Source organism: Aulonocara sp. 'chitande type north' Nkhata Bay, linkage group LG4, assembly GCF_057382095.1.
Source record: "Aulonocara sp. 'chitande type north' Nkhata Bay isolate Kocher_YH1m ecotype deep benthic linkage group LG4, A_spYH_male_GT1.1, whole genome shotgun sequence".
NCBI classification, from domain to species: domain Eukaryota; kingdom Metazoa; phylum Chordata; class Actinopteri; order Cichliformes; family Cichlidae; genus Aulonocara; species Aulonocara sp. 'chitande type north' Nkhata Bay.
In genome coordinates, this window is record NC_141347.1 from 1,096,027 (window position 1) to 1,116,252 (window position 20,226).

At 40.7% G+C, this 20,226-nt stretch overlaps 2 protein-coding genes across 3 annotated transcripts in view; one reads left to right on the forward strand and one right to left on the reverse strand.

The window, feature by feature from the left end:
- The first annotated feature begins 202 nt into the window (after window positions 1-202).
- prr15la (proline rich 15 like a) lies at window positions 203-7,769 on the forward strand. Its single transcript, XM_086287852.1, has 2 exons — window positions 203-686; window positions 4,971-7,769. The coding sequence occupies exon 2, from the start codon at window positions 4,999-5,001 to the stop codon at window positions 5,347-5,349; it is 351 nt and encodes a 116-aa protein (XP_086143978.1). The 5' UTR covers window positions 203-686; window positions 4,971-4,998; the 3' UTR covers window positions 5,350-7,769.
- A 2,329-nt stretch (window positions 7,770-10,098) lies between these two features.
- The window catches only part of igf2bp1 (insulin-like growth factor 2 mRNA binding protein 1), a 50,226-nt gene continuing 40,098 nt past the window's right edge, over window positions 10,099-20,226 (reverse strand). For both annotated transcript variants that reach the window (XM_086287853.1, XM_086287854.1), the window contains 10 exons: window positions 19,790-20,083; window positions 19,334-19,468; window positions 19,096-19,218; window positions 18,796-18,931; window positions 18,439-18,561; window positions 18,212-18,328; window positions 17,942-18,016; window positions 17,701-17,832; window positions 17,473-17,586; window positions 10,099-16,708 (listed from right to left, as the gene is read on the reverse strand). In XM_086287853.1, coding sequence (XP_086143979.1) covers window positions 16,553-16,708; window positions 17,473-17,586; window positions 17,701-17,832; window positions 17,942-18,016; window positions 18,212-18,328; window positions 18,439-18,561; window positions 18,796-18,931; window positions 19,096-19,218; window positions 19,334-19,468; window positions 19,790-20,083 — 1,405 coding nt within the window. In that variant the 3' untranslated portion in view covers window positions 10,099-16,552. The remainder of the gene's footprint in view (window positions 16,709-17,472; window positions 17,587-17,700; window positions 17,833-17,941; window positions 18,017-18,211; window positions 18,329-18,438; window positions 18,562-18,795; window positions 18,932-19,095; window positions 19,219-19,333; window positions 19,469-19,789; window positions 20,084-20,226) is intronic.

A 20,226-nucleotide genomic window follows, 5' to 3' on the forward strand; every position in this document is an offset into this window, starting at 1 on the left:
AAATTTGGAGCATTATTTGCTGACATACTTTGGCAGTTTTAAAGTTTTCTATGAAACCTGAAGAGAAAGATGTAGGCTGAGATAAAGTGAAGGTTAGTTTAAGGTCAGGAAGTGAAATGTGGTTAATATTGTACACACACAGTGCAGTCTGTGTGTGTCAGTGGGAGGGGCCAACTGGAGCACCTGTAATGCACCACCTGAGAAGAGACAGACAGAGCAGTGAACAGAAAAAAAGGAGGAAATACAGAGATGAACACAAAGACATGACTGAACGAGTGAGTTAGCTCTCGTTCTTGTATCGTCTGTGAGTTGGAGCCTTTTAGAGAGACCTTCAGTGGGGTGGATGATGTCAGACGTCCTCATTTAACCACACGGCCTCCTGATGCAGGTGTAATCTTTCTTAGGGTAGTTGTGCGGGAACAAAATGGATTGCGGACACTCTTGTATGAAGAAACGAGGATTGAAAACTGTCAAGTGAAACATTAGATTCCATGTTTCTGCCAGATTGCCAAGACAGCTTATGATTAACTTGGGCCTTGTAAACTCAGACCCACTTTCTGTCTGAGAGAGCGGTGAAACAAAGGTCAGCAGGACAGTGAACGCTGAACTTTTGTGCCGGAAGCCTAAATTCTGGAGTAAAGAGGCTGGAAAGTGATTGGGAACCTTGCTAAACACAACTACAGCAGGTGAGTCCAGAATCATCTCTGCCTTTAATAAAATATCTAAACTGAGATTTGAAAAAATGACAGCTGCAGCGCATTGTTGCCATGTACGCGTTGCCTTCTGAAGACTTAAAAAATAGAAGTGGCCGTTGTCATGTGGGTGTTAGCAGCTCTAAAGTCCTTGCGTTGTTAAAGTAATACATTTTATCAAATGTCATTACAGTAGTTAATGTTTGACAAACAGGATAAAGATTAGAAAACAAAAAAGAAGTAGAAAAAGATTTTTCTTCAAATATTTTTTTCTATTTTTCATCTAATTCCAAGCAAGGCTTGGCTACATTGTTAATGCTTAATTTTTTATTTAAATTAGCACCGTATCAGATTCTCACTTAATGATCAAATATTGTCATTTTCTCAACACTGCCAAAATACGTTTTGACTTAACTTTTACACAAACAAACCCAACAATGTGAGAAAACGTTGGCATTGTAGGTTTTCCACAGGCAGAAGAGTGTGAGCTCAGACCACGCATTTGTTTTTCCCCTGCTATCCCAAAGCTATTTAACACTGATAATTGCAGGAACATCGTTTTTTGTTAGTAAGCATTTAGGCATTAATCAGGAAATGTTTCTGAGCTTCGGACATTTTCTCACCCTGCATTCAATCTTTGACTATTAAAAGTTCCAGTTGGATTAATTCAATACATTAAAAAAAGCGTTACATTCATCAGTGATCTGTGGGTTTTTGGTTTCTTAGGTACGTCTGCCTTTCAGGCTGGCTATCAATTTCATCCACACACATAAAGTCCAGTTGTCATTGAATTTGCCAACGTTTACTGGACATATATAACATATGTGCATCTATAAATCTGCTCATTGATTGTACAAAACATTTGCGTTCTTGGATTGTAGAGATGTGCTCCTTAGAGCTGTTAAACTACAGTGTGGCTGTAAGCACATGCATTTTAATGTCTGCTTTGTGTGATCATCTGACAGCACTACAATGGTCTAGTACCTGCCAGGTACAATACTCTCTCGCACACACACTCACATATCGTAAACATTATGGCTATTAATGCAGAGACTACACCCAGAGCACCATCATATCTGCAGTGACAGTAGTGATCCAATCTGTTCAAAAAATCTTCTAAAAATGTATGATTTTGTTATTTAACAGGACAGTTGCTCTTCCTACAACACAACAGCCAACACAACAGACACCAAGCCAAACTGAATAGAGCATTGTGGAGCATCAGTAAAGGAAGAACCCATTCAATCTTAATTTTCCTTTTCTTTCAATTTGAAACTCACAGCATTGAGCTTGGCAGAGGATCCCTTCTAGATGAACTGTTTTACCTCAAGGTTCCTTTGTGGACTTTGACCATTTGGTGCCACGAAGTTGCTTTTAAATGCATGAATCTCTACTTTGTGTGTACATTACAGGGCAGAGAATCCTCACAATCACGGGTCTTTGGTCTCCTGTTTTAAGGCCTCAAGTTGGACTTTGGCCGCCATTATCTTAGTCAGCAACATTTATTGGTTAACAATGTGCATCTGTGACATCAGTTCACTAATCTCATCAGCTAGCTTGATAAATTACCCCCATTTTTTCAGGACCAGTGGATTTTCAGGTCAAGATTTATTCAGCCAGTTATTCCTTAAAGACAGAGGTGCTGCATGAAAATAAGCAGGCAGACAAACTGCAGCAGTGGCTGTGTGAAGCTTACAGTTGGAGAGACCTGATCAGGGCCCACCTGACTGATTTAACAAAACTAAACCTCTCAGTGTGTCCACCACTGCAGGCTGTGACCCGATGATTATCAAACAACCAACGCTGGCCCCTCTGACCAGCATTCATCAGACAATGGTGATAAATTCTTGGAGGGGCCCCTGTTACTTTTTGCCTAGGGCCCCAACAGACTCTAGAATTGCCACAAATGCAGATAAATGGAAAAGCCTTGAATTTAACATTACCACGCTTACCATCCTCTTTCAGCATCTCAGTATTTGTTATTTAGCATAAATTACAGATGACAGTTTTAAAATATGTGAATAATTAGGGATGTGATCTGATGATCACACTAGAGCAAAAGTCAGAGGCTCACCAAGCTTACTGCAATTTATCCTGATGAGAAGAATAACCTAAATTCGGAGCTACCGGTTGTGAGGACGCATCGAGGAATTGTGTGACAAATACGTGTTTAAGCCGACAAAAAAAAGAGAGAAGATTTAAATTTAAACAACAAGCAGGAAATTGGCTGCCGCAGTTAAAAGGTGTTCAAAGACGGTGGTTCAGACGTCGATGCTCGCTATCACTTCAAAGCTGAATAGAACCTACATCAAAAGAGACAAAAGAAGCTCCACAACAGTCAGTTAGCTGAGCGTATCATATGCTCCTGAAACAGAGAGAGGGCATGTGTGTGAGCGAGTAGAAAAGAAACAGAACACAAAATAAAACAATGTGGTCAGTTTCTATTTGCTCAGCTGAGAGAAAAACTTGCCTCAGGCCACAAGGCGATCAGGAGCTGGCCTGCAGCCAGTTTGCATGCCAGCTGGGAGAGTTAGGTGATCTTTAGTTGATAGGTCATTTTAAAGCCGAAATAATAGAACATTATTTTTTTTAAAAGGGGCCTCAATGTGAATCAAGCTGGGTGATTTCCTGTTTTTCCCCTTTTACCTATATTAAATTTAATAGTATTTTGCCCCGCCCAGTACGCCCATCATTATGCTCACTGGAACCATTTGATCATGTAGGAGACTTTAACACTATATCGCCTGTACTGTCCACATATTGTTGCATAGTTTTAATCAGAGTCTACTGAAGCCAAAGAATAGTTTGGATTTATTTCTTGCTTTGCTGAGAATTGGATAAATGATCTGTACCAATCTCAAACCTGTATGCAAAACACAGAATAAAGTCACAGATAAAAGAAAATTAGCTTAGTTTTGCATAAACACTGAGTGCCATGGGAAGGAGTTAGCTTCTCTCTGTCTAAAGTTACACATGAGAGTATTAGCGTGCTAATTTTCAGCAGGTATAACAGTAAAGATTAAATGATAAGAAAATGCCATGTCAGGTTTATTGCAGGGCAGCACTGTTGGCTTCACAGCAGGATGGTCAAACTTCACAGCAAGTTCAATTCCTCCATCTAGTTATTAAGTATAAACACAAGGCTGACAATGCACAGCAAGCTGCAAACCAACCAAAGTGACTGCAACTGCAATTATACTGTAAAAACATGAGCAGGTAGAAATAGAGACGACAATGCAACAAGCTTGCTGTTGGGGTTATTTCTTCCTTAATGAGGACACACACATGATCTTAGTATTTGGGTATTAACACAATGTGGACGACACAAAACACAGATGAAAACAAGCCCACTGAGACTTCCAGTGATTCTACTGCAGAAACTTGAACAGATAGAAATGGAGGCTGCTACCTGACTGGTTATCGGTTTGTTAGCTGTTGAAGTCCAGTGCATGGCTGCTAGGCTGGGGTTGGTCACTTTTAATATCACTCTGGGTTCTTGGCTAGCGAAGTGCAAGTAGATCTGATAAGCAGGCAGACTAACAATTCCAAGGAACTGAACTGCTGGGAACCAAAGCTCTATAAGAACTGGTTCTCAATTCCCATCCTTAAGTATATCAATTGTAACTTTAACAGCAAATCCAATCAGTCATTATTATAGGTAAATATTTCAATCTGGGCCAGAATGGTTATTTACTAACAGTAAAGTATAGTAAGATTTACTATAGACCTGCACTCTGTTTAGTATTACTGTTATTATTAATATTATTGTGATTGTTACTGTTTAATCTACTAGTGCCATAATTCATGGATTAATCACACTGTATGTATGAAGTTTACAGCGCACATGTCACGTTTGTCAGCTCATCATGACTCCAAAAATCACACTGAACAAACAGCCAGGAACACGATAAAGCTGTAACATATCATTTGACATCAGACATGCACACACCCCACACACACCCACTGGGGATTAATCACAATGACTTCCTATATGTTTGCCTTCTTATTCAGCTTTTTTTACACAGACATGCAGGCACACGCACATATAGTAATATGAGTATGTCCGTATCCACGAAATGTGGAAACTATTGGATTACACTGAAATATTAACAATGCCATGGGCAGAAAGTGTTTAGATACACAGTCAAACACACATATAAACAGAAATTATTACCCACACATGCACATTATTCTTATTAAATACAATTATTTATAACAAATTAACGAGTCTCTAGTTTTCTTATAGCCATCCTAATTAATTTTTTTTCTTCTCTTAAGGTTTATTCCACCCCACATTTTATTCATCATGGCAGAGTCATCGACAGGCTGGTGGAAGCTCACTTTTATGAGGAGAAAAAAATCCCAACCAAAGGTTTTGTATGAAATCTCTCCAGAATTTGTGTCCAACTCACCCAGCAGTCAGCATCGTTCAAGTGCAGCCTCAGGAGCTGCTGCCCAAACAGAAGATGCCCAGCTGGAAGCCCGACTGGGGAAGATCGTGGACAAGACGACAGCCAGTAAGGGGCGTCACGTCAAAGTGTCACATTCTGGGAGGTTTAAGGAGAAGAAAAGAGTGAGAGCCACACTGGCGGAAAACCCAGAGATGTTTCCTGGGAGTGGCCCTGCCAGGGATGAGAACCAGAAGGCTGAGAAGTGAACATTACACAGATGAAGATTCACAAACATGTAAAGACTAACGCAGACGCATTTATGAGAGAAAAAAATACATACCCTGTTCAAACGGTCCAATCAGTCAACAAGAAGGAAAGGAAAACAACACAAAATCCAGCCAAGGATCTCTGGTAGATCTGTATCTTGAGGCACTTTCAGTCTGTTTTCAGCTTTGGTGATTGTCAAACACATGCTGCTGATAGTAGGACAAAAAGTGTTTGCAGGGATTTGAACAACTGTTTAGTCCATTAGTCTAGTCTCTGTTTTTAGTCGAAACCCTGCCTCATCACCTTATAAACACCACTGGATCACCTGGACTACAGTTCAGCTCAGACACACACATGGACTGTATCTACACAGCAATGTGTCTTTAACTCAGGCTCCAAGCAGAAACTGGATAGAACACGAGCTATGACAGCGTAAATGTGTCATATAGCATATTTAGTTCAATGCTTTAACAAACCAGACCCACTGAGTGGTGATACTAGTAGTGCAATAAATAGTTTTTCAAATTAATATCATTTCAGGTCCCGGTGATCAAATATCCATGAAAAGTTTTCTCTCTTTTTTCCTTCATGTGTTGCATTGAATGCATTTAATTATAGTTGAACTTTTGCACTATGATAATGGGCACAAAGAAACACTTCATCAAATGACTGGTTCAAATAAGAATTCCCAGACTGGCTTTAAAGAATTTCTTTTTCTCTTTTACCACCACGTTATAGTTTATCAGCAGATATTTCAGATTTCAACAAACTAAAACAATATGTGGATATTACTTCTTTCCAATAGAAATGTGGAACCACATTGTTTTGTTTCTGTTTTTCAAACAAAATTATCAATTTTTTGTTTGTTTGTATGGTTTTATTGACATAAAACAAAACAAATTCTACTAGAATCAAAATTTGGCACCATTAAAGCACAACAGAACTACTGGGTCAAACAATGGAACCAGTAAAGTTAGTGGCTACAGGACTGAAATCCACCATGGTTTCTTTAAAAAGAAATGACCCCACACTCTTCAGACTTCAGACTCTTCACACTGAGTTAAATGTTGGGGAACGTTCACCTCTGAATTTCCACAACTGACCATATCAACCAGAAGTTTGAAGGCAGATGTTAGAAGTCACTGATGCTAATGTCTATAAAAATGAAATGCAGGAACTTGTAAATTATGGGGGGGTTAACTAGTAATTAGTAACAATTTATGAAGCTTTTTCACTTAAATTGTTTACCCTTTTCATAAAGCTCTTTAAGTGAAACCAGCGTACTCTTTCCCAGATCTAACACTGAGGGAGAAGATGCAGCCGAGTAGTGAAGAAACAGAAGGAAAATTTTAATGTCATTGGTGCGATAAGTTGTGGTGAATAGCTAGCATGTTGAGCTTCGCTCTCGACCAATTCTCCAAACTCATCGGGACATATTTCAGGTGTGATACACATGTATGAATGTTCTAGAATTGAGAAGAAACGTGACTGTCTGACAACTTTCTGGACACTGGACACCACGAGGCAGTTGTGTCCTTGCAATGAATTTGAATATGTCCTGATTTTTGTCCAATGTGTAGCAGTAAAGAATGCTTGTTTCATGTTTTCCTTTTTTCTTTGTAGATCTATAGTTTATCTGTTAAGCAATATAGTTTGTGTGTGATTTTTTTTGTTTTTGTTTCCTGGGCGGGGGGGTGTTGATAAAGCTCATTTAGCAGGAGTGTCTAAATAGTTCCAGTTTAAATCATGTTTCTTCATGTATTTTACTAAACCAGCAAACCTGGAGTAAGAACATTGAGCATGCTGAACAGACATTATTGAGGTGCTCACGGACACCCACACATTCGTTTCATCTCATTTGTTATCCAACAGAGGAACACATCCAACTCTGACTCAAGTATTGCCTTATCATTTTAGCTGGAGAAACACGCTTTTCCTAGAATCGCCCACTAGAGGGTGCCATTGTTTAACTCAAAATAGAATTTCACTGTTCAGCCGCTGCTCATCGTTGGTTTTCATGAGAACATTTGCCTGTTTAAAGGCATATAACAGGTGAGCCCTGCTGGTCTTTTTTTCTTCTTCTTTCTATTGTTCTATTTCAAGAAAGGCCAGCAACCCTGAAAGGTGTTGTGTCCACAAAAATAGAATAAAAAGGAGCTTGCAATTGACTTAAGAAGCTTGTTTCAGAAAAGTGCTCATTTCTTTTATAGCATCTACACTGCAAACATCGACTTTTAGTCTGTTCAGTAGTAGTGTTTAGTTTTAACTTTGTGTGATATTAAGATGGTATCCTTCAGTTCTTTATTCAGTTCAATTCTGCAACTGATTCGACTGTAATCACCTGATTTTGGTACTTGGCATTGCTATTATACATTTGTAATATAAATAATTGCTATATGAATAAAACCTGCAACTTTTAACCCCCAAATGATTTGCTTTTGTGGTGGGTAGTGCTATCAGCTGTGCAACTATTCATTTATTTATTTATTTATTTTTACAGAATCGTCCTCGACAGCTATTCAAAAAGTTATACAAAATGAAACGTCATAAAGAGTGTGACATTGTTTGATAAAATTATGCCCGCTAGTGGTTAAAGGCATAATAAACGGACCATTTGCATGTTTGGTTTTGCAGCAGTATAATGAATCCAGTGTTATAATTTGGCAGCATTTTAAAATCACAAGAAGAAGAAGAAAAAGAAGTGTAAGGAAGGTCCTTCACTGCTGAAGGACACATGAGAGAGACTGAAGGCAAGAGAATGAGACGTGCAATTTAAAGTATTCAGATTGACTTGAAGAAGGTAGGACGAAAGACGACTGGACTACAGCAATAAAGCATCGAGTCTTACACGTAGGAAGTGATGTAAAGGTTTCGACTAGCAGTCGGACAGCTGGGAGAGCAGAGAGATGAGTGAATACAGAGCTTCCTTATTGACCTTATGCATAACCTTCATGTCTAGAAGAGTAAATTTGACATTTTTAGTTTAAACACCTTTAATATGTACACAGGAGGTCAGGTATAACAGTAAGTCTTTACAGATATTTTAATGTAGAAAATATTAAAATTAAACAAAGTTGTTGCACCTCATTCCTTTATCATTTGGTGAGGCTTGCAGCAGATTATTGAAACATGAGCAAACATGCATGCAGCTTGAAAAGGCAGCATGACCGTCTTTATTCTTCAGCACAGCCTGAACTCTCGTAGACGATCTTTGGTCTTGCTTTTAGTAGTTCTCCAGGGTTCTTGTAAGACGTTCTGAAGTTCTTCTTTGATTGCTGTCTGTTTTTTGTTTTGTTCACTGCCAAGACAATCCCACACTGCTTCAGTGATGGTGAGATCCCAACTCTGGGGAGGTCAGTGTGTCACTGATAGCGTTCCACTGTGTCTTTTTCAGCACAGCTATGCCTTCATTGCATTGACAGTAAGTTTGGGTTCATTAGCATGCCGAAATTTAAAGGCAATCAGATGTTTTCAAGTGGATCAATATTTGTGCTCATAATTCCATCAATTATGACACGATCCCCACTCATGAGCATCTATAGACATCTGTTTTACATTTGTAGACACTGCTGTTCCCCTCTCCTTACCTCTGTGTGTTAAAGAGAATTTTAAACAAAAAATTCAAAGTTGGATTCATCGCTCTGATGTTCCCACTGATTTTCATTCCAGATTATGTGTAATAAGGCATACCTCAGCCTTTTGTGCCCATTTCCCTTCCTTAAAAGGTACTGTCAATTTTTAGGGTTATTTCATTAAAGGACGTAAAAATAATAATTTAGTCAAAAATACATTGTTGTTGAACGTAATTACATACCAAACTGAATCATTATCACAAACTTAATATCAATCCTAATCCAAAAATACATAGCTGCTTCCACAAACTCGTGCCCTCTGCATCAATACAGCAGAGACGGACACTGCTGCTATGACTAATTGTGTTTTATGTACATGGCTAGAAACCATGTACATATGTAGTACACAAGTCTACACCTCCAGACTCAATTTATGAAGGATCATAAATAATAATAAATCACATTATTTCAGCCATTCTAGCATTATTTTGTGGTAATTACCCAACATTGTAAAGACATTTGAAAATTTCAACTTTGATTTTTTTTCCAAAATAGTAGTAATAGCAGTAAAATACGTATATAATAAACATGTAAATATTGTAAACAAATAACTAAATGTAATAAAAGTTATTTATAAAGTTATTTACAACCTTATAAACAGTACACTTGCAGAATGACTAAAACTAGTCAACTGAATGAACAACAGGCTGTGAGGTCAAAGGTTCTCAAAGACACCGTTTACTGGGGAAACCTGCAGTCAGCTGAGACTGAAGAAGTCACTTGGAAGTCACTTTATTTTAGAAGTACCTAAAGATGCAACTTAAAATTGGTTCTTTGCCCATTTCTTATGCAGAGAAAATTTGGGTTAGGTGTCTTTTTTATACTTGAATAGTTCATAGGTTGGTGTTAAGTGGACTAGCAAACAAACCTCAATGTCCAATGAAAAAGCAAACAATTTTGAGAATGCCTTGAGAACTACAGCTGAAGACCACTTAAGAAAAAAAAAAATCACAATGAAATATAAATTATATTTTTTAAATGGCTCAAGGCTTTTGCGCAGGTATGAACAGCTGTAAAAATCCTCAAAATCTCACCACATTAGACAAATCATTCATTGTCTTTGTATAATGTGTCAGATTTTGTGAAGGCCACACAAAAAGACAAAAAGCCAAGAAGGTCAGTTCTCTCGTCTTTTAATAACACATTCATATCTATGCTCTGTTTTGTTTACAAGGAGTTTAAAACAAGTGTTGATGACGACTAAAGGAATCAGGCAGGCAGAAGGTGAAAGTCCATATACTGTAAAGACCAACGGTGCCATCTGCTGGAAGGAGGGAAGACCTGACACTCCTGATGAGCAAGGAGTCGCCTCAGGCTGCGCAGTCAACAGTGAGATGGGTTTTTTTTATTAATTTGAGGTTAGGTCAAAATGTGATTATTCTAGACCCAGCTCAGTACAGAGGACCTCCCTCCTTCCAGCTACACCTACATTATCAGCTAAAACAACAGGTCCTTTTGCTTTTCATTGGAATTGAAAATAAATCATCAGTCGGCATAGAAGGTCCTTGCAGGGCACTAACTCATGTAGGTTTTTCACAGAGAGAAAGAAAATGCTAAATGCACCCAAACACAAGAGATTCAATCTGCTGTCATAAAGAAGAGAGAAAAATGTAAAGTCAACCAAAAGAATATTTTGAAGTTAAAGAAAGCTTAATGAAACAAACTACATAAAATGCAAATTGGATAAAGAAATCTCTTATGCTGGGTTGTTACAGAAGAAAATTAAAAATTGGTGGCAAGAGTTTCCATCTCCCAATTTCCTTAATATTCCATTTCAAATACAAGTCAGAATGCAGAAAGAAAACAAAATCATCTTTGGAAGAAGTACGTTTTTTTCCTTTAATAGACTATCCACTACAGTATATGGAGATGCCACTACCCAGTTATTTATTTACCTATATTTCTTTCAAATGACTTTTTTTGTTTGTTTTTTTTAGTTATTTTGTGTCCTTTTTCAAAAGTTTTTTTTACCATTTATCTATTTTTTCCTTTTCCTAAGAGGTAGATCAACAAAATAATTACATGGTTATAGGTGTTGTGCCCCTTGATTTGGGAGGTGAGCAGCAGGGCAGAGCCGAGGGAGGGTTACGAGTAATTTTAGTGTGTGGTCAGAGCGAGATGAGCAGAAGAACTGAAGTTTGTCTTAAGCTGTGATGTGAAGTAGGGTTAGTGAGTAGCATCGGTAGCTTTGAGCAGTTTAACTGAAACACCTTTCCCAGGTCAACAAGTTGACGCCCTGCTATGACTGGCTCACTTCCTCCCTACGCATGAAGAAAATCTTCATCCCGTCTGGCTCATGTCACCCTGCATCACAATGTGTCCATAGAGTGAGTGTGTGTGTGTGTTTTCTCTTTTTTATTCATGTATTTTTTATTTTTTTTTATTATTTTTTTTGCATTTACTTTTACAGTCCCATCTCTAAGCTGAAGAGGTACAATTGCAAAAAGCTGAAAAATAAATTAATAAAGTCCAAGAATTGGGGGGGGGGGGGGGTTGTACTAAAACACTGTCACTTTGTTGTCTGACTGCTCGCTCTTACTTTTTTCTTTGAACAAACCAACAAGAGACAATCTTCTAGCTGAGTTTGCTTGTGTTTTGAGGTAGCGTTCCTAGTTATGTGTCAAGAGGTTTGTTTGTTTGTTTGTTTGTTTGTGTTTCCTTCTTGGGAAAGGAGTCCCTCTGTCAGATTCTGTTTCTGAATTGTCAAAGCCCCATTCCTGCTGACGGACAGAGGGGTAAGAGGTGGGGAAGTGTTAGGGACACAACATGGAGGAGTTTGTGCTGTTTTAGAGCAAACTCTGCCCATCCTGGAGTCAGTATGTGTATGTGCGCGTGTGTGTGTGTGCGTGTGTGTGCGTCTTTTGTCTGTTTTTTGATCAGGTAAGATAAGTTTACTCAAGTCGGAATTTCCTTTCGGTCGGAAAGGGGCAATACCAGTCAGGATCTGTTTTGCCAGTTTACTGCGTGTGCTTCTCATCAGTGCTGACCATGTTCTAAAGCATGCTGGGTTTAAAGTACGACAGGCGTAACTCAAATAACTACGTGTGACACAGCCAAGACTCATCACCAGGAGCATTTTAGCTTCTTTCAGCTCACAGTTTTGCTTTTTTGGCCCACAGCATCAACTTTGTGATCGCGTAGCAACAAAAGCAAAATTCTGGCTCTGGTAAGTTGTGAAAATATGTGACTTTGGAACCAATATTAGGGCTGAATCTTTTATAGGTTACAAAATGACATCAGTGACTAATTCATACAAGCCACATGAGGTTTCACCATCTACTTGCTCAAGAGACGGGCAAAGGTGGCGCAAACAGCTAAACCTTCTCCCAGAAGTCATAACAAGAACAGGGACTGTTATGAATATTAGACTTATGAGAGGATGTTTTTGGATGCCCCAAATAACTGTTTGTCAGTAGGTTTGCCTTTCTTCTTGGAGCTCTATATCAAAGTGAAATGAAACCAGTGGGGAAACGTTGTAGAAAATGGTCAGCCATAACAAGCACACAAGCAACAGGTAAACATGTCTGAAACACTGGTATGGTCCTTTAAACAATGTTAGAAACCGTGTCGGTTTTAACTCAAATGTTAGCGTGCTGGCAATGATACTGTTTTTATACCACGTGGCACCTCTCACTACCAAACTCTGTCCACTAGCTGATACAACTTATTGGCTCAATCACTCAAATTGCAATAAAAAAAACAGAACAGAGAGGAAAACCAGATGAAAATGAAGAAATAAATGATTTTTGTCTCTGTCTCCGGCTGCAATTTGTGTGAGCCATTCTTTCTACATTCTTACTTACAGAGCGGGCGTGGCGAGCGGCACGGGGGCGTGGCGAGCGGCACGGGCGCGCCTCAGTTTAAACTGTACTGTCGTCTCTCTATCGTAACGAGACAAGAAGGGTTCAGGTGAAACTTCACCTGAGTTCTAAAATACTTCAAGTCCTTCTCAGTGAGCTCATTTGCTTAACGTGGCTCTATACTGCATTTTGGACTCCGCCCCTTCCTGTTTGTTTGGCACAGTCACTGTGACATACTGAGCTACATGTTAGTACTTCGTCTCATTAAGTAGCTGTAGATTTCTGCATTAAAAAAAGCTAAACAATAAGATGGGGTGAAATTCAACTATTTTCCAATAAAGACTCAGAGTGTGGATTCTGGGAAAAATAAAGAAAAACGTTTTTGAACAGAAGCGAGCAAAACGAACACAATGGAGACCAGCGCAAGAGAGGGCAAGGGACCCTTACATTCCCGCCCACTCCAAAATCACTCTTCTACCAGAGGACAGAAGAGCAACGACAAAGCATGAAAACGTGGTGTGAAAGAGCAAGAAGGGAGAAAACTCTGACTCCTCACCATCCACTGTTTTTGTTTTTTTAGATTTGCATCAGATGTTCTCAGTTGTTTGCTGAAATATTTAATCGATTAGTGCAACAGTACGTCCCCAGATGTCACTTCCAAACAAAGCTTGCTGTACTAAATAAGAATGAAAAATAAAAAAATGTCGTTCGAACCACTCCAGAAGCCCGCAGGCTGAGGGATGAATCCTGAATAGCATGTTGGTGGCTGTGAACGGAGCGCTGTGGTTTAGAAAGACGTGGAAACTTAACAGAGTCGAGCTGTGACGTTAGCGCCTCTGGGCAAAAATACAAGCGCAGACGAGGTGGAATAGATTTTTCCCTGTTTGTTGATGAGCTGGTGGGGTAGCCGATTAAGCTTGTACCAAGCACAGGTAAGACATTAAAAAGACAGTTATTTGGCAGTATCCTTCCGCAACTTGGCTAAGCGCAACCTTTCTGTCTGATGGTTCTTTCCCACTTTGATTTTTAAGGTTTTTTTCTCCAAAAGTACAAAAGGTTAGAGATCACATTTCGAACATGTTATGTACAGGTTAGAATATTATCCCAGCTGCGTTGCTGTAGCTCCCATCTTTTTCCTCTAAAAGATTTGTGGATTTTCTCCACTGGGTTCTCATCCTACTTTTATCTGCTTATTTTTTCCTCAACCACATCACCCAAACACATCCCCTGACTTTTAAAAAAGGAACATTTAAAACCAGCGAACACAGACGCGCCTGCATTCACACATACACACAACAAGCACACGTGTAGCCAACAGGGAGCATCTGAGGTGGCACGGTCAGTGCACAGGTAATAAATATTCACATTCAGAGAAGTCCGAGCTAGTTCCTGTGTGTAAGTAAAACACCTGACACAGTACAGCTACTCTGTAGGTGGACCGCTAATATTTAAAGTCCCAACCTCCAGGTGAGAAAGGTCGCATTTTCATATGCCAATATTGCAGGTCTGTAAAGCAGTCTCATAATGTTTGGCGCTTCGTGGCAATGTCGTCAAAATAAGACGAGGAGAGGAGGGTATTTCAGGGCACACGGCAGGCCAGAAGCCACAGGAACGGGGTATGACACAAAGGTTATCCGATTACCCCGGTGGCGAGCTTGGTCACCATGTGCACTTGAGGATCCTCTCTCGAGTTAAACATAACTCCCTTTTGGCCATTTCTCTGTTTCAGACTACAGAGGCTCCACTCACACGTCAGGAAGACCGAGCATGTTTCCCCCCAAAAGATGGAAAAATGGGACCCGTTTCTTCTCTACACCAGCAGACCGATCTCTCTCCACTTAGGAAAAAAGAAAACAGCATCTTTGTCATCCTGAACTCATTCAACCATCACACCAGAAAACACAAAAAAGGAAGAAAAAAAAAACTACCAAAGCCATAACTCAATACCTAAAAAGAAAAAAAAATAATTTTTCTTAAAAAAATAAAAAAATATTCAGGACTCTCAGCAATTTTTTTCCTATTATATAGAAGACCAGCAAGCAAAAAAAAGGAATACTGAGGTAACTTTACCCTGAGGTAGGTTTTTTCTTTTTCTTTTCTAATCTGTTCTAATCTTGGCGAGAGCGTCCAAGCATCGACCCCGCCCCTCATTATCATACGCAGGCAGGGTCTGGAGGCTCCGCCCACAGGCCTTCAGCAGACAGGGAGAGAGAACGAGGAAGCTGCTCCCTTCATAACGACATTACCATTGCTGAGCTCAAGGCAAGGAGCTTTGGAAGACTTTGCTTTTCGTGCTCGACCAAGATCAGCCTCGGACTGCCTTCATCACTGCAGACATTAAAGGCATTTTTATTTAAGAGAAAAAACGCAGGGATGGCTGAAGCACCCGACTCTCCGTCCGAGACTGACCTTGACTTTCTGCACAAACGTAATGAGCATAATGTCTGTCGCTGACACACTTACTCATACTTGTTAAGCAAAGCCGTCAATACATTCACACCAGGGGCCGGGCTAACTCACATATCATATATATATAATATATATAAAATATGCCGTTTGGGGTGCAGGTCGCTCGCCAGCGAGCACAGCTGCTGGCAGTTGTTTTTTTGTTTTTTTAATCTAACACGTGAGCTAAGCCGCTGCAATAGAACTGCAGGACCAGCTGCGACCTCCACTCCCGTTACTGTCTCTTGCCGCGCCTTCCGCCACATAGCTAAATATTGGAAGGGCATCTTCAGTGCCTCCCCAGCCCCGAGCCTTATTGTAGGCTAAATGATGCTACACAGTACAGGCAAGGGACTAAGAAAAATAGAGAAGACGTCCTCGTTTTTTTTTTTAAAGAGGAAAGGCAAGGCGGCCAGGCGCAGCTTTTTTTTTTTTTTTTTTTTTTTACATTTACATGAAGATTATATATTTACAACCTCATATTTTCTCTTTTTTCCTTTTAATCTCTCTACTATCCTGAAAGGTTTTAAAAGAGCAGTGTTAACATCTGCGGCCCCTCTTCTACGCTCTCATTTGGCCAGTAGGTTAGGGGCGGGCGAGGCAGTGCCAGACCCCGCACCTATCCTCCTGTGCCACTACAGCAGTTCCCCTGTTCCTTCTCCCAGCTCCACCTCACTGCATTCTATTAATAATAGCTCTGAATAAAACATTTCTATACATATATCTCTATGTTAAAAAAAAACCACCTTTAAAATATAGGACTGACTGCAGATGGTTGGAGAGGTCTCTTGGAGGCGATAGGACAAGAAGGCACCTGCTAGTGTGCCTGGGAAACGCAGATCTGCTATAAATCGGAACCCACCATAGCGTTGCTTCATCCATACATGGAGAATAAAGTCGGCCATGTTGTTTCGACTTATCTGGGTGGGATCCCATAAAGTTAGAGCAGATGAGGAGCTGGCTGCAGCCATACCGAGGCACACTAGGAGGAAACTATACCCTCTCTCTCCATGTTCCTCCTTACCCTCATCCCACCATCCTCACTCAGTTTCTCTTCTGGCCTGGAATCTGATCTCTGTTCTGTTTCTTTTTTCTTAATCCTGTTTTTATTATTTGTTTCATCTTTTTGATTTCACTCGTCTTTGTTCTTTGTCTTTCTCTGTGATTATTGGGCGTACTCTCTCCCTCTTTATATCTCTCCCTGTCTCTCGCTGGGTCCGTGTGTCGCTCTCATGTATCCGTCCGTCTATCCGTTCGTGCATTTGTCTGTCTGTCCTTCCGTCAGGCAGGGGGCCCGCGGCATGTGAGAAGGGTGCGGGGACCCCTCACTTCCTGCGTGGCTGGTGGTCCTGAGTCAGTCCCTGCGTAGGTCTGCCCATCTCTGTGAAGCCCGGCGAGTGAGGGCCAGGGCCCATGCCAACTCCGCTTTTCTGTGTCTGTTTGACCTGGGTCAGAATGTCTCTGATCTTTCTCTGGGCCAGCTAGGAGACAGAGCAGAGTTGAGAAGATGAGCTGCATAAGTTACGCCTTTTTCCCCTGCTGCAGGGAGACAAAGTTAGCAACACATTAGATATAGCAGACAAAACTGCGACTTCAGAGTTTGGTCAATTTTAGGTTTTTAGAAGGCATCAAGAAAAAGTTCAAGTACACAAAAATGATATTTTAGACAATCAAGGATGACAAGAAGATGAACTTTCTGAGTATCAGCAGCATGAACATATGCACCATTAAAATGAATCAATGTTAGCACAGATACTTAACCTCATAAATGCAGGAAGACAATCACATGCCATTGGCTACTTATAAATGCTAACATCTTTTTGGTAGCTAAGCTAACATAGCTTAGCATAGCGAGCATACAGTGCTGAATAAAATAAATATGACTAAGCCATGAATGTGTTATAATGTATGAGGTGTTAAATACGCAACAGGGCACTGAGTAACCATTAGCACCACCTAGATGTGAGTTCAAATTTCAACCAATCAGAGAGGTTTTTTCTTTTTTTTCCATCATTGCTAATTAGAAGTGGTCACTGAATTTGTCTCACACTCACACTTTTTGGATTATGAGAGTCAAAGAAAAATACCTGCAAACAAAAACTGAGACCTAATTATGTGTCAAAACAATTAAAATGACACATTACAAAGGTCATTGTAGCAGTAGTGATACTTCATAGTTCATAACCATAGAACAGTTTGTTGAGAACATGATATATGAGCACATTACAAAACAGTAAAGGTGTACCTGGCTAGCATAGAAATGCCCATTGATCTTGACGATGACCTGGTCGTTTTCATCAGGTGTCTGTTCTCTGGGAACCACCACCTCAGCTGCTGTCAGGTTTTGCAGCTCGTTCACCTGGAGACACGAGACTTGGTTAGTGCGGCAGCAACAGTCCTTACTTAAAGCACCCTGATGTGCAGAATATGTTACTACTGGAAGTACACCAACGTATACGGTTTTGTGGCTTACCGTCTTGCCTCCCTTGCCAATCACTCTTCCTGCAGCAGCAGCTGCCATCTTGATGTGAGTCTCAAGTTTGACTTCTTCCTTTGGCCCAAAGAAGTTCTCTTCCTTCAGTTTGCCATAGATTCTGCCCTGAGCCTGGAGGAGAGGGCAAACAAAAGAAGGTTAACACTTTTCAACAACCAGTTGTTCCACCAACCAGGGATATTATCTCAAACAAAAGAGGTAAATGACTATCAGTGATTACCTTAAACTGAGCCTCAGGGGGTCCTGTCACAATCACCATCCTCATTTTGGAGTCTGGAGATTCAGCTGGTGCGATCTGAAGGAGATACAAGAAATACATTATTCAAATCTCAGTGTTTGGTTTGAGAAGTGTAAATGCTCTGTAGTCCTCACCATCTAGCAGTATTTGGAAAAGGAAATATTAGTATTTTCAAAATACCTTTCTGCAGATGCAAACAAAGTATTTTTCCCCTGAAAAGTGTTTACAAGATGCATCTGTTTATCAACACACCTTAATGGAGGCTCCAGCAAAGCGGCTCAGCTGTTTGATGTGCTGTCCTTTCTTTCCAATGATTGCTCCCACCGCCTGTGCTGGGATGTAAACATGGACCGTCTCCTGTTCTGGAGCCTGAAAAAAAAAAACAAAGCCAAGAAAATCCCATTAAATAAATAGCAACAGTCTTTTAAAAAGAAAAAAGAAAGAAAACTATAATCAGCTGATCTCTCAGGTAATCTTACCCCAAAGCAGCCGTAGGGGGTGCCACCAACTGCATTTCCAGGTGGTGGTGGGGGCATATTGGAGGAAGAAGGGAAAAGGCCCAGAGCACCCAGGTTAAGGCCAGGGATCAGATGTGTCTGTTGCTGCAGAGAAGGACAGCGTAGGTAAGAAACCGCAATGACAGTTACAATAGGTGGGCTGGTTCTAGTGTTGAACCAACACAAAGAAAAAAAGCACATCTCTCGTACTTGTGCTGTACTACTGACATTATTTGAATACGATTCAAACAGCCTCGCCATCATATTGCTATCATAAGTTCACAGAGTTCAAAGTCCGTCGCTGGGCTCCCCTCCAGTTTTCTGTGAGCGTGCACTCACATTCATCGCTGCGATGTCGTTCTCGTAAGCCTCCCTGACCTTCTTCATGATCTCCACCTCAGCCTGACAGCAGGCTTCGATGGAGCCTTTAACTGTGATGGTTCTCTCTGGATTATACAGCGTCAGGTCCTGGAGACTGCACACAGAGACGGCACACGGCGAGGTGTTACTCACTGATGTGGCTCAACTAGAAATTTTATCCGCTCATGGGTGAGCTGCAGTGAGGCGTCTTTCTGTGCTTTAAATCAATAAATCATTCACCTCAGCTAATACACAACCACAAGTTGGTGTGTGTCTTACGGGGAAATGGTGATCTTGGTATCCGTGTCCTGCTCAATTTTCTTCAGGTTGCGTCCCTCTTTCCCAATCAGCCGCCCAACAAAGTTGTTGTGAGCCATGATCTTCAGAGGGACCTCATCAGCACTGCAAGTGGAACCCACTGTTATTTTCATGCTTGCTGCTATAGAGAACTCATCAGCTCCAGGATCAGTTTTACTGCATTAGGTTGTTACCGTGCTGGATCACTATGATAACTTACGTCTTAGTGTCTTTGGCCTCCTGGTGCATGATGTCCAGGATCATGCGACAGGCAGCTGAGCAGCCCTCAGGGGTAGAGTGAATGCTGATGGGCTTCTCAGCAGCACCCGCATTCTCCTTGCGGTGGACGTCAATCCTGCAGCAACAGAAAGAAATGCACACATGGAATTGTGTATGTCAATTCTGACACAGGGAAAAAGCTCAAAAGCAGAGTTTTAAAATGTTAAAAAAAGCATTTTTTTAACAAGAACCAGAGTGTCTCGATACAGTTATGAAAGCAGATTTTTCTTTCTAAGAGCAATAGATATCAAACTTTTAAATTTGAGCATTTAAAACCATACATTTAATCTGGAGTGTTTAGGAAAAGGTTTCATATCAGAATGCTCTCATCCATCCATCAAACTATCTTACAGATCATACATTAAGTGTGAAATAAACCCATCACGCTGTTACCCACTTGCTCTGTGTCTGCTTGGTGATGTTACGAATGGTGGCTCCTTCCTTGCCGATGATTGCGCCAACGTACTGTGTGGGCACCAGCAGTCTCAGAGGGATGTCGGCATGTGGAGGTTTGGAGGGCATCCCAGAATTTGGGGACCCACCGCGGGGTCCGCCCCGGGGCCCGTAGCCGGGTCGCCGGCCGTTATCAGGCCCCCGCTGGCCTCCCTCCAGTTCAGAGGTTTCATCGGGGATGTAGGAGACACGCAGGGCATTGTTTTCAAACTGGTATCCATTCAGCTTCTGGATGGCTCTGAGGACCCAGCACAGCAGCAGTAAGTCATATTTACTTTGATTATCGACACGGCACAGTTTTAAGAGGTCACCGCGACAAACATATACACATATATATATATATTATATATATATATATATATATATACACAATACATAATT

What these genes read in the sequence shown, in the direction of transcription:
- prr15la (XM_086287852.1), top strand. Translation starts at nt 4,999, where the DNA reads ATGGCAGAGTCATCGACAGGCTGGTGGAAGCTCACTTTTATGAGGAGA.